Below are 14,468 nucleotides of genomic sequence, written 5' to 3'. Positions count from 1 at the left end.
CATTAAAATTAAAAATATAAACAGCTGTGTAAAAGTAAATTCCCTCCAACAAATTATTCTGTCCATATTAGCTAAACAATTCCTCTGATTTGTCACTTTCTTTTAATTTTTAAGCATAGAGTTAATCAGAAAAATGAAGCAACATAGAAATGGATTAAAAAATATTGCCTGCTTAAAAACAAACAAACAAATAAACAAAAAACTCGGTGTATTTTGTAGAAAAGTTATATCTCAAGCTATTTTACCTGAACTAATACATTTTGTTTTGAATATATTTGTTTTTATAAACAACTCATAGATGATCATGAGAAAGTATGTAAAAGAACCATTCATTCAAGAGATGAACATTTAAGAAGTGGAAGAAATGAGAGATCTAAGAGAGTGTTTCCAGGGGGACACAACCTTATCAGTAATCAACACTGAGAAGTGAGAGCCCTATAACTTGTTAAAGCAATAATGCTGCAAATGCCATTTATGCTTTTATATAAAGGCAGTTTCTATAAAACACCAAGGACAGAGATGTCAAAGGAAAGGGAGTTAAAAATGAGGAGACCTAGGTTCCAGTAGTATTATCCAAGTCGCCCTGATAGGTCACTTCATTTCAATGGCAACTGTTTTATCTGTAAAATAAATGAGCTGGATGAGATCTCTCCAGCCCCTTCCACCTTGTCTATATCCAAGGAAAATTTGTGAATGATGAAAACAGCTATCTTAGGTATGGTTCTGTTGAAAAGGAACCTTAACACTTAAAAATAGTCTACGTCTGCTTGAAAGAAAGGATGATCTATGATGTGGCTTAAAACTAGATTTGTTTTTTTTCTCCAAAAGCTATACAATCACTCATCAGCACGGGAGTACTAACGGTACTAAAGACTGAAATTGTGATTGTGGCAAATGAAAATGGAAAATCCAAGTGGGTTTGGCAAATCCTAGTTTATAAAAAAAAAATGTCTTTTAAGAATTCTACAAAAACACGTCAGCTTTTCCATGTTACAGTATAACAATCTTTTCATCTTAGTTTTCAAAAGATGTACATCATTTATTAATTACAGGAAAAGTGCCAGACTCTATTTTGCTATGGTTAAATACAAAATTTATCCCCCCCACAAAAAATGGGGTAGACTTTATAAATAATTTTAACATTTTCCGTTTTATAATTACCTGGTATCCATTCTTCTTTGTATACCTTCATATATCTTTTACTATATCTTTCAATATCTAGAAAAAAAGTAAAAAATATTCATTAAAAAAAAATCAATAAACCTGAATTTAAGCCATTTCTTTAAAACAACTGAAAACACTGGAGAATACCTTTTACTTCACTTTCAGGGAGCTTCCTATATTTGTACATAATGTGTTCCTGAATGCACACTGAAAAATTCAATGAGCATTATATGTTTAAGAAAGTGGCAAGCAGCAGCTTGGTACGGACGGCTAGGGGTGAACAGAGACCTAACCCTTAATTATGGTTCTCAGGATCAGACAACCTGACTCATCTCTGAGAATACTCACAAAAGCCCAAAGCGATGTCAGGAAGCCACTTACGATACATATAAGGACAAAAAGGTCTACTCAGCATCTTTGATTTTCTTCTTGTGACACTGGCCTCCAGCTCCGAATCTTTAAACCTTGTGTAACTGTTAGGTAATAAGTACATAAGTGGGAATGAAGGACTCTTTGCTCACCTCTAGCATTTAATACACACATTCAGTTAGGCTTTTCAATGAGCTACTTTCCACACCCATTAGGTAGGAGAACGGGGTAAGAGTAGGAGAGGTTGGCCTTGATGAGGCAATGAGTGAACAAGTTGCAAGCTTTCCATGCCATATACTGAGAACTCTGCAGGGACCTTCTGATCTTGACAAAAATGGAAGAGCAACAATTATGGCTCTTGGTTCTGCTATGCTCGTTTTGCTACAAGTAACTCCCTCTATGAGGGCCCAAACCTTTTTCCAGCAGCACAAGTTGGCAAGCACCACCATCATGCATAGCTTGAAACCATGGTTCACCATAAAAAGTGATTTGGGGGTATAGTCGTGAAATAAGAAAGGTAATACAAAAGATGAAAATATAAAAATCAAATGAAAATATGTACTGATTGTTCTTCCACGTCAAGAAAATCCTTCCAAATGATACTAAGACCATGGTGTAGACAAAGATAACTAAAGATAGCCAAAGCAGAACAGAGACCAAGAGATCAGACTTTTCTAGCTATATAACTGTTTGACTTCGATCATGCTCTCAAGTTTTTCATCTGAAAAGAGAAGTCAGCATAAATGAGAGATCCCCATTTGAAATTTTTCTGCATTGAAAATTTTCTCCAAAATGGATTCCATATTTTGAAAATAAACTAAATATACGAAAAAAGGCAGCTGTTACCATTTTATTATCTGGGTCCAATGAACCATTTTTTATATTTTTAAGTTACTTTCCAATAATTTTCAGGAGAATAAGAGATACTGAAAATCAATAACTAGAACTCAATTAAAAAGAGGCAAGTGATTTGAATAGACATTTGTCCAAAAAAGATACACATGGACAAAAGCACATGATAAGATGCTAAACATCATTAGACATTAGGGAAATTCAAGTCAATACCACAATGAGATACCATTTTATACCTCATAAGATGAACAACCAAAAAGACAATAACAAGTGTTGGCAACAATGTGGAGAAACTGGAAACCTCACACATTATTGGTAACATAAAATGGTGCAACCACTTTGAAAAACAGTTTGGGAGTTCCACAAAATGTTAAATACAGAGTTATCATATGACCCTAAGATATACACCCAATAGAAATTACTTATGTCCACACCAAAACATGTACATGAATGTTCATAGCACTATTACTCATAATAGCCCCCAAGTGGAAATGACCCCAATGTTCACCAACATTAGTGATGAACATGTAAACAAAACATGGAAATATATACAATGGAATATCATTCAGCCATAAAAAGAAATGAAGCATCGATACATGCTATACCATGGACAAACCCTGAAAACATTATGCTAAGTTAAAGGAGCCAGTCACAAAAGAACACATATAATGATTCCATTTATATGACATATCCAGAACAGACCAATCACTCGAGACAAAGTAGATTAGTGGACGCCATGGGCTGCAGGGAGAGGAGAATGGGGTGGAGATACTAATGGGTATGGGGTTTCTTTTCAGAATGATGAATAGCTTCTTAAAATTAGATAGTATTGGTTGTACAATTCTGTGACTACATTAAAAGCCATCTGAATTGTATACTTTAAAAAGTGCATTATACATACTCACATATGCATTTCATATATTCTAATTCAAGATTTCAAAAATATCTTTAATAAGTTCTAACTTATCACTTCTGGTTCTTCTTCTTACACTTGGACCATCCCAATGATTCTAATTACAAATGCATTTCTAGCAGGTTCTAGCTTTTCATTACTTGCGATTCTTATTGTACTCTCGCCATCAAAATGTAGTACTTCAAAACACTTTAATGGCTCACATTTTTGTTGGCAAGAATGGCCCAGCCATTTTCTTTGGTCCATAATTGCAAAACACTTTCCTTATTAAATTTAAAATTACCAAGTAACATGATTAGTCCACTAAATTGTTTCATCTCTACAAAATCTATTTCCTTTCAATCATCTTTGCTTTTGCCTTCAGCATTTCTCCAGTTACAAACTATATCAAATAATTTTTGGTATATTAATATCATAAAAAAAGAAATAAAATATGGTTGCATGTCATTTTAGCAAACAGGATGTTCCAGATTCTTAACACGAAATATTATGTGATGACGTGATTTCAGAGATAAACTGTAGGAGAATACCATATTTCCCATTTATCCTTAGAGACATATTGTTTACTCATTGATTCTTGCATTTGAGAAATTGACCTAGGATATTGTCATATAGACTCAGTCAGAGATTTTGCTTATACAATTTCACTATCATCATTAGCAACCAGAGAACTGCTGTCTCTTCGCATTCATCTCCTTATTTGTCTAGTCATTGAGAAACATCTTTCTCTGTCAATTTTCTTCTCTTTGCTATTATGAACAGAAAATGAAAACTTTTGAATTCTCAGTTGTATTCTATAAAGGCTAATACAAAAACAAAAAGCCTACAAAGACAAGAATCTCTCCAGACTTCTTTTATATCTTCTAAAACATTAATGTAATAGTTTGGACAACACAATAGGAAAACTAAAGGATAATATAACAGTGATGATTTATTTCAATATTACGTCATCCTTCTATGCAATTTTATAATTCTTCCATTTTTTAATATTTTAGTCATTTTTTTCCAACATAGTGGGGAATAATGGATGAACAATGATGAAATAGTATCTATGATGATAAAACAGAAAAATGTTTCAAGATACAGGAAAAATAAGATCACTAAGACTCCCAAATGTATTTCAGATTTATAAAGGTTCAAATGGGATGATATGGGAATGCTTAGATAAAATAAGCTTTCTTTCTTTTTTAAAGTAAATTCTGTTGTTCTTTAGAAGAGCTCTGTGAAAAAAAAATAAGTTATGAATATCATCATTACATATAGTAAGAACTGCTCAAAAGGAAACCCCAAAATTAAAATAGGGTCACATGGATCCTGATGGTATATCAAGAGTTAATAAACCAAACAAATTTCATTTACTGAATAACAGACCTTGTGGCCATATTGCAGGTAAATGCATAATTTCCATTAAGCTTTAAGCTCTGAAAATGGCTTAGAGATCCATTGCCATTGTCACTTCTGTTTCCACTTCAGAGGACCATGGTTCAGGAACCTGAGCTGGGAACCACTGAACCAGATTCTATGTACCCTAACCATATTCATTGGTATTTTTCCTTTATTATAAAAATAATAAATTTCATCGTAAAGAAAATACCAATCACTTCCATAATTCTACCTGAAAACATAAACCTTGAAGATATCACAATATGAAATATGTTTATTCTGTGCCCTCCGTTCTTTGTGACAAATGTCAATGCCTTGACTTCAATCACCAGCCACTTGTCTATCAGAAAGTCTTGAGATCTACCCTGTTTGTTTGTCCTAGTCTCTAGTACTTTCATTTTTACATTAGTTCATTGGTCTCCCTTTCCTAAAGCACACAGGTGGCAAGTGACGGGAGAAGGCTGGTGAAGGTATAGTGATGTAACACTATCTAGAATAAGTCTCCCTCTGACAGTTGCTTACTTCTGTTCCTTCCGGCCAATTCTTTTTTCATTCAAGGTGTTCATATTATATAAATATTTCGTGTATATTTGTATGAACATATATAGTATATATTGCATTAACCTATATACCCACATATGTATGTATATATTATATTTTAAAACACTCTTTATTTTCAACTAGATTTTAAAAACACATTACATCAGGAAAGAGACATATACATGAAGACCTCAAGGAGAATGTACTTGTATCAATTCGAAAAGTTATGAGTTTTCTCCTGAAAGAAACAAAAGCAAAACAAACCATATATTTTTAAATACTTTATTGTGCAGTTATCAAAGATAAAGAGTCTCTTGATCCAGGTACAAGCCAACCACTCCTAGAAATCCGCAACGAAATTATGTTCTTAATGTCTGCCTAAAAGACTCACATAAATGGTTTAATATGATACACTTTTAAATCAGACATGTGTTTTAATAACAACCACATTTAGTTAAGTAAATGTGTCTCATAGTCTAGACAAAAGACTAATTTTAAAAAGTCTAAAGTATGCCATACACTATTATTTTCCTAATAATAATGAATATTTATTAGTTCATTAAGTTTTACTTTTTACATCTTCAAAATGAGAGCTTTAATTTCATTTTGAACTCAGATAAAAGCATGCAACATGATCATGAAACTAATAAAATTCAGTATTTTTGAGGTAAAACTCTCTCTTAATAAACTGTTACGTAACTTCAAGAAGTTATGTATTGAAAAATTAAATAAACTTGTCTAAAAGGCTTCTTATAATTACAAGCACATGTAATATTATTATATAAGACTTCCTTTTTGACTCTTAGCCAATTCTAAGTCTTTTAGAGAGAGGGAAAATGGAATGCATTTTTAATACTAATGGAATGAGATGATACTATGAATTTCTCATGTTTTAGTAATGTTTGGAGAATTCAAGAATGATATTGATCTCTCTAATTTCAACATTCAAGGGCAGAAACTAAAAATCAATATACTTCTACTGTGCTAAATAACTACTCAGGAATGGGTTCCCTTCCTCTAAAACCACTTCCTACTTCCAGTGTAAGACTTAAGCCTTCTCCAACTGCATTTCTCCTTTCTGTCCTTGGCATAAGCAATGAATACATGTTTTATGTGCTATTATATATGATATATAAATTATAAGCCAAAATATAATCAACGCATTTAAAAATTTTAACTGAAATATAAAATAATCAGAGACCTGCATAAAGATTTAGTATAAGGATAGTCAGTAATCATGGCATTATATATATATAACAAAAAAGTTTGGAACAATCTTAAATCTAACAGCAGGAAACTAGTTACAATTAATTTTAATCTACACAATGGCGTACCACATAGTAATTCAAAATTGTATTTTCAAAAAATACTAAGCGTATGTAAAAATGCTAATAATATGCTATTGAGTAAAAAAACGAAGACACAAAACAACATGAATCCAATTTTGTAAAAGGAATACAGATACAGAAGAAAAAAAATCTAAATATACAAAATGTTAATCTAGACATAAACATTATAGGTGATTTTTACTTATAAATATTTTTTTGTTTTTCATAATTTTTACTGAACATATAAAACTTCTATTGTGAAAGGTAATTTTCAAAATAAAATATCAAAAAATTTAATATGTATTTTCTGTTAAATCAACATAAATATGCTTTTTCAAAGTCGTTGATAATAATTTCTGACTGACTGGAATCAATTAGCATTAAATGACTATATATCTTGTGTCAAAACATCATTTCACCAAAACATTGTATACAATGAACCACAAAATCAAAGAGTCCAAATACGCACCTTGTTTTTCTTCAGGTGTTTCTATAAAATAAGGCATTCTTTTCATAGTTTCTCTCAACTCCTGTTTCAAGGCCAGCATATATTCTTCACCCTCTCCTGTTTTCACTGGCACTGGTTTATAATCTGTATCCTGTTTAAGAGACAATGTTTTTTCTTCTTTTTTAAATAAGTTAAGTATTTTAAAATCCCTTTTGTCTGTATTCCGCAAAATGTCAGTTTTATTGAAAAGCTACATTTTATAGGTACTAAGTTTTACAATCAACTTAAACAGCTTTCATAATCTATTTAAACTTTTAGCTCATATCCTACTTTGCTCTTATTTTAGAAGTAGGAAAGATGCTTAATTTTCCTCCTGGACCTAACTTTTACTGACCACCCAATAATCATTTTGCTATATAGACTGTTGACTGTGATTCCTTATTTTAAAACTCAAGACACCCAAATAAGAGAAACTGCTTTAGTCTCTTATTAACCTCAATCAGTGGTGGTATTGGTGGGAGCACTAGTATAAAAAATAATAGTAGCAGCTATTGTTTAGCAAGTGGTTACTATGACCAGGATGGATTCCTGATTTCATTTAAAGTACCATAAATATTTCCCCATTTATAGTGAAGAAATTGAGAAGTGAACAATATATACATACATATGTGTGTGTATGTATATGTATATATATATTTATAATATATATATTAATAAAAAAGTGGGTCCTCAGGGTACATAGTTCTGGTTTTAGAGGCTAAGTATAGGATACATTTTCAATTTCACTTCGAATTAATTCTACAACTATTTACTGAGTGCCTACCATAAGCCAGACATGGTTAGACAATAGGAGATATGATGATGAAGTAGCCAAAGTTCCTGCTTACATGGAACTTAACATTCTTGGGGAGAAAAGCACAACAAACAAGTAAACAAATGAGGTAATATATAATTTCCTCATTTATAGGATAAGTGATATGAAAAACATAAAGCCGGGTAGAGGAAAGAGTGACTGACAGAGTACATGGAGGTTGGAGGTGGCTGGTCTGCACAGGGTAAACATGCATGACCTCTTGGGGAAATCACATTTGAGCAGAGAGCTGGATAAAATTAGGAAGCCTTCCATGCTAAGACTGGGGGACCAGATGGCGCTAGCCAGGGAAACAGAAGAGGAAAATGCTTGAGAAAACAAGGAGGCCAGGAAGGCTAGGGAGAGAGAACGGTGATGGGGAAAGGGTCAGAGATACATCAGAAAGGCCAGATCAGACAGAAGCTGTTACCCAATAGTGAGGAATTTCAATCTTATTCGATGTATGAGATAGTATGTACTAGTATTTGCAGTGTTTAGAAGTAGTCTTACACATGGACAGAGCTTGTTTTAAAAGAAATCCATGTAAAGTGACATTACACCTGTACCTGAGATAGCTGTCTTTGTTTTTAGGCTGTAGTGAGTATCAGAAAGGAAAAACATCAAGAGCAAAAAGTAGAGGCTCCTATGTGAGACATCTAGATCCCCAGATACAGTTGTCCAGGGTCCTTTACTAACATAAATCTTTCAACAAAGGACTTCTCCTCTTGAAATAGGGGAAAAAAATTCTTGGAGGGAGTATCTGGTTATTTATGAATTTTTCATTTTTATACCACAGCACATTCACATCTGGAAATGTAAGCTTACATTTTAAACTAAATACAAAGCAAAAGCATTGGATTAAACATTATATGCCAGTTAAATTTAAAAACAACACTAAATGTAGTAGAAACACTTATATTTTGAGAAACAGTTAACAAAATATAAATTGACTTTAATAAAATATGGAAATAAGCAAAAAAAAAAAAGTTCAGTGGGAAAAAAGGCCAAGTGATATCTAGAGAGCAAAATTAAATCTTACAGATGCAAAATGAGTAGAAAATCAGTAGTGAAAGTCTGGTGGAGTGGGAACTGAGGACCGCTGTAAAATCTAACTTCGCTTTTAAAAAATATTTTAATATTGGAATATATCAATAATAGCAATACAAGATACATGAATTAAAAAAAAAATTCTTTCCTAGTTCACACAGTACTGAATGTATTCATGGAAAGGTATAGTTTTGTTTTCTGTATTTTAAGAAAACAGTCTGAAAATCAGAAAAGGTTCAGTGAAGAACAATGGAAATACTCAATTAAAGGTAAGTGAAATACGTTCTCTCTTTCTTACATTTTAGGATACCATAATGATACATATATAAAATTTTAATTTTTTTTGAAACATGAAAAAACACACTGTAAGAATTAACTGTTAATGTACTTACAGGAAATAGTGGGGGTGGTTTCAATGCTACATCAGGTAACTTTTCACCTCTGCTAAATCCAACTGCCTCAATATTGAAGGTATAAGCAGCACGTCCTCTTCCTTTATTCCCAGCCATTGGAAGTAGCTATACCAGAAAAGTGGGCAAATTCTGAAAGACACTATTAATGATTAAGATTTACTGAATCATATGAGAGTTGAAACTGACATTTTAAAGCCAAACACACTCCACGCCTTAAGTAGCTTAGCCAATTTAAAACACTTCTGGAAAGCAAAACTTGTATAGAAATAAGCATGTGATAAACTGCTTCTTGAACTCCTCATATCTAGTCTATTTGGCAGGTGAGGTGATGATGGCCTCAACTACCTCTCTAGGTCTGGGAGGAGGTCGACCATAGGTTTCCTTTAAGATGCTGCCCCAACTACTGCACAGTCAGTTGATGCAATTTGCTCCACTCCTCTGTGGTTTGGCAACAGGATCCCAGATATACATAAAAATGTGGACAAGTAAAGGTCGGGCTGGTGAAGACAGGACACCATCTTTATTTATTCAACTTTAAGACTATCAGCAGTCATACATACTTTAAAATTTTAAAAGATATTTTCATCCTAGAATTTGAATATTACAGAGGCTCCTTAAGATCAAGTCCAGTGTCCTTTTAGAAATGGCAATGGGGTCAGTAAGACTCTGAAGAGGTCTGTCCAAGGGAAAAAAAAAAAGGTTCAGATGAAAACATCTGAAATAGTTAAAGGTAAGGTAAACCTGTACTCCATTAACTTTGGGGGAAGCAGGGATGTCACATATTCAATCAAGTCCCATACTGAACTTCTGGATTGTCTGAAACATGATTACACTATAACGTGAGAGCTGAGCCAGCAGTGCATTAACAGGGATTCTGACAGGAAATTTTTTCACAACTCTGCATTCATCGAGAAGGTTATAATGCATGCTCTTTAAATCTCTGTTCCCACTGATAAGATTGAGTATCATTCAACACTGTGAGCTCAGAAAAGCAATAATATGCTCTCCCATACCGCTGTACAGTTCCCTCCCTTTTTTCCCTTGCCATTTGTTGAAAAAATGAGGCCGTTGTCCATACAATGTTTCTCCAACCTTAAGGCACATATGAATTACCTGTAACTTGTTAAAATGCAGATTCTGACTCAGTTGGCCATGGGCAACTGAAAATCTGCATTTCTAATAAGCTCTCTGAAGGTATCAACGCTGCTGTTTTGCAGACCACAGTTTCAGAGTAGCAAGGCTAGAATTTTCCCAAATTCTGGATTTGAATGATTTCATACATGAGATGTAGTTTAATGCATTCCTCTATTCCTTGTATTTTCTATAACAGGTGAACTAAAGGCTTACACAAATGTGGGCTTGAGTTTTTGCAAGAATACTTAAAAGAGATGCTGTTTTTTCCTACTGCATCGTATCGGGATGCACATGGAGGGCCTGTCTCGGTGATGTTCTCTGGTCAGTGGCTTCAGGCGCTGTCAGTCTGTTTCATCTAGGACAGGGGTGTCCAAACTTTTTTCAATGTTTTTCACCAAGGGCCATATGCGGTAAAATACACAAACAGCCGGGCCGCTCACTCGAGGTGAAGTACGTATTGCCTCACCTGGTTTATTTAAGTAAACTAAACATATTTTTGGAATTTGCTGCGGGCCAATTAACAATGGATCATGGGCCGCAGTTGGCCCGTGGGCCATAGTGTGGACATCCCTGATCTAGTATAAAGTTCCCTAAATTCACCTAGTGATTTTAGCAGCCATTGATGGTCATAGCCTGGATCCATTATTCCATTATGGATTGTAATGTGATGACATATACATTTTTATCATTCTTTCTGTATTTATTAACTGGAATTCTATCAGGAATCAATTCCCCTCATCCACTTAAATATTTAGTTACTATGAAACACAATTCATAGAGGAAAGTACTTATTTTAATAACCAAGCTCATTTCAGCTGCCCACACTAAAAGAAAAGGAAAATATCCAAATGGCCTTGTTTCAATTGCTGAGTCACTAAAGTATATACTGAGTCTACAGAAAACTGGTCTCCCGAGTATGAAAACTGCTGAGCAGAGAATTCACACTTTCACTCTAAGAAACGAATTGCGGGAGCCAAGTAGGCATGGTCGAGACCACTGGGCTGAATTCCCACCCAGGATCTGCCACTAATTAAAGATTAAGAACAATTCTACATAATGAATGTCTCCCAAACTTGCCTGATCACAAGAATTACCTGGAGGACTTATTAAACATACAAAGTCCCAAGTGATCCTCAATCCTCAAACCTACTCCACTAGAATCTTCGGAGATGGGCCCTGGGAAGTAGTTCGGAAAACTCACCATAAAAAGAGAATATATTGGCTATCATTGCTTGATGGAATATCCCTTGAGAAATATCAAACTCTGCTGCCTCTAAATGTCTATTTCTCAAGAAACTTTTGGGTGTATAATGATAACTGATATCATTAGTGAATGTACTGCCCTCGGAACAAAACTCAACCCTAGTTCTTGAGACACCCATAATAATTACACATCATGGCATTCTGGCCTACAAATCCATCTCTTTTTACTTCGCTTATCACGAGTCAGTTCTCCTATACCTGGAGAAGCTGCTAAATTCATTTTATTCTCTTGTAAAGCGGAGAAGCAGTCCTTTGACTCTGGTAACTGTATCATGGAAAGAAAGGCTCACAAGTGAGGCCTAAGTATCAGTCTTCGAAATCCTTTGTTGATTCAACAACTTCCTTGTTTCTTTTTCATCCTGCCAAACGTCTTGAATGAAGTGTTTTTAAAACCAGCTTTCCCCTTTTCTCATTGACCAAATCTTCCTACACTTCATATGGGCCAATTTCATTGAGTCACTTATCCATTCAACCAATATTGAGCATTCCAGGCACTGTGGTTAGCACCCAGACAGCATTGAACAAAACCAGGTCACTGCCCTCAGATCTTACATTCCAGTGGATGAAAGAACACACACAAATAAACCAATAAGTCTGTAACATAATATTATGTGCTCTTGTTGTGAGTTGCATTGTGCCCCTTCAAAAATATGTCAAAGTCCTAACTGCCAATAGCTGTATGTGACCTTCCTTATTTGGAAAAAGTCTTTGCATAAGTAATCGAATTAAGATGGAGTCATAGTGGATTAAGATGAGCCCTCTTCCAATCACTGGTATCCTTATAAAAGGGAAATCTGAATAGAAAGAGAGAAACACACAGTGAAAACACCATGTGAAGATGGAGGCAGAGATTAGAGTGCTGCAGCTGCAAGCCTGGAACACCAAAGAGTGCCAGGAACCACCAAAAGCTAGGAGAGAAGTATAGAACAGCATCTCCCACAGAGCCTCCAAAAGGAACACACCTGCTGACATCTTGATTTCAGACTTCTGGCTTCTAGAAGCGTAAGAATTAATTTCTGTTGTTTTAAGCCATCCGATTTGTGGTAACATGTTAGGGCAGCTCTAGGAAATCAATACAGCTATGGAAAGAAAACAAATCATGGTAAAGGGATAACAAAGGAGTATGGTAGTGGCTTTTGCATAAAAGAAAGGTCTTTTTGTGGAGGATAAATCTGAGCACTGTGCTGGAGTAAGCCTGGGAGCCGTAAGATGGATGGATGGGGTGGAGATGATTACAGAGAGAAGCAACAGCAAGTGCAGAGGAGGAAGCCACAGCTCTGGGAGTGTCTGAAGAACAAGAAGCCCATGTAGCTGGTGAGGAGTGGGGAGAGGCTGGTCAAGGTCAGAGCTTGTGGAGCCCTGTGGGAGCTGTGGTAAAGGGTTTGGCTTTTATCTTACTTATGATGGGAACTGCACTCACGGAGATTCAGAAATGCAAAGGTCACAATGGTCCTCATGGCAAAATCCACTGGCCTTTTGTCCTCATTCATGTTCTTGGACTTCTGAACTGCACATCTGATTACTGCCTTCTCTCTTTTGAAACTCTCTTTCCTAGGCTTTAATAAAACTCCAGTTCTCCTACCCCAATGAACACTTTTTTTGGTCTACTTCTCTTCTTAAACCCCCTAAGTATGGATATCCTTAAAGTCCGATCTTTGGTCTCCTGCTCTTCAGAAATGCACCCACTCTTGGGGTTTGATGACCTCTCCCTCTCCATTACCTCCAGCAATGACCTTTATCCAGAGTTTCAGCACATGCTCTTACTATCAGAAAAATATTTGGACAGTACCTTAAACTTAAAATATTGAGTTCATCTTCCCCCTACACTAACTAGCTTACCTTTCATATATAAGGTCCCTATTTCTACCCATGGTATGTTATTTTCCCAGACACCAACATGTGAACATTTGGAGTGACTCAGTACCGATTTCTCATTCTGTTCCACCCCTACTATCAAATCCATCATCTAATTCTTCCTTCAAAATGTCCCTTCCTTTCTATTTCTTCTACCATAATCCAGCTTAGCTCTTTCCCACCTCACTTTGATTAACTGCAAATTTTGTAATATCCCTTGTTCTTCCTGTTTGTTTTAATTTATTCTTCCAAAATATTCATCCTAAAGCATAATTCTGATTATATATTATTCTCCCTATTTTGCCTCTAGGCTAGAGAATTAAATCCAAACTCCCTATCCAAATATTCAGAGCCCTTTTAAGATGGCTGCACCTATCCTCCTGACTCATTCTTCTGTAATCATGTCCTGACCATGATTCTCTCCACTGCACCTACTCCCCTTCTGCCCTGCCTGGCTGCGCCCCTTTTTTAACCTTATAGATGCAGTTTAAGTTGCTCAACATCAGCAAGAGTCATTTCATCCCTCCTTGCTCTTGGTAAGATCCTCCTGTTAAAATAAATGGATTCTTAAAACTCCAGGTGATATGTATTACTACACTCATCAATTCTGGAACACAGGTATTCCCCTTTTGGGAAATAGGCCTTTTCCAAAAGGAAGAAGTTTCACTCGTTTGTCTCTTTCTTCGACTGTATTAATAGAAATTTTATATCCCCCACTGTCTTCCCTCAAATTCTTGAGAACCCAGATTATGATCTTTTTACACAATTCTGTTCTTTACACATCTAGCTCTAGGACTTGCACTAAGGGTAGCCCTGAACAGAGTGACTGGAAAAAGTCTAAGTTAGGAATATATTCAGAAAGGCTGCGTCCCCACCAAAAACTTTAGGAGCTTAGGGGAGGAGAGTACAC

General features: G+C 35.1%; 1 protein-coding gene across 3 annotated transcripts in view; it reads right to left on the bottom strand.

The window, feature by feature from the left end:
• The window catches only part of POLR3G (RNA polymerase III subunit G), a 31,371-nt gene that overhangs the window by 15,978 nt on the left and 925 nt on the right, over positions 1–14,468 (bottom strand). For 2 of the 3 annotated variants that reach the window (XM_033110707.1, XM_033110709.1), the window contains exons 2-4: positions 9,287–9,446; positions 7,019–7,148; positions 1,162–1,218 (exon numbers count right to left, since the gene is read on the bottom strand). In XM_033110707.1, the coding sequence (XP_032966598.1) occupies positions 1,162–1,218; positions 7,019–7,148; positions 9,287–9,403 (304 nt within the window). In that variant the 5' untranslated portion in view covers positions 9,404–9,446. The remainder of the gene's footprint in view (positions 1–1,161; positions 1,219–7,018; positions 7,149–9,286; positions 9,447–14,468) is intronic. The other variant, XM_033110708.1, reaches the window with a different exon arrangement.

This window comes from Rhinolophus ferrumequinum, chromosome 7 (assembly GCF_004115265.2).
Source record: "Rhinolophus ferrumequinum isolate MPI-CBG mRhiFer1 chromosome 7, mRhiFer1_v1.p, whole genome shotgun sequence".
NCBI lineage: Eukaryota > Metazoa > Chordata > Mammalia > Chiroptera > Rhinolophidae > Rhinolophus > Rhinolophus ferrumequinum.
The sequence above is the reverse complement of the archived record's forward strand: the minus strand, read 5'-3'. Positions and strand labels throughout refer to the sequence as shown.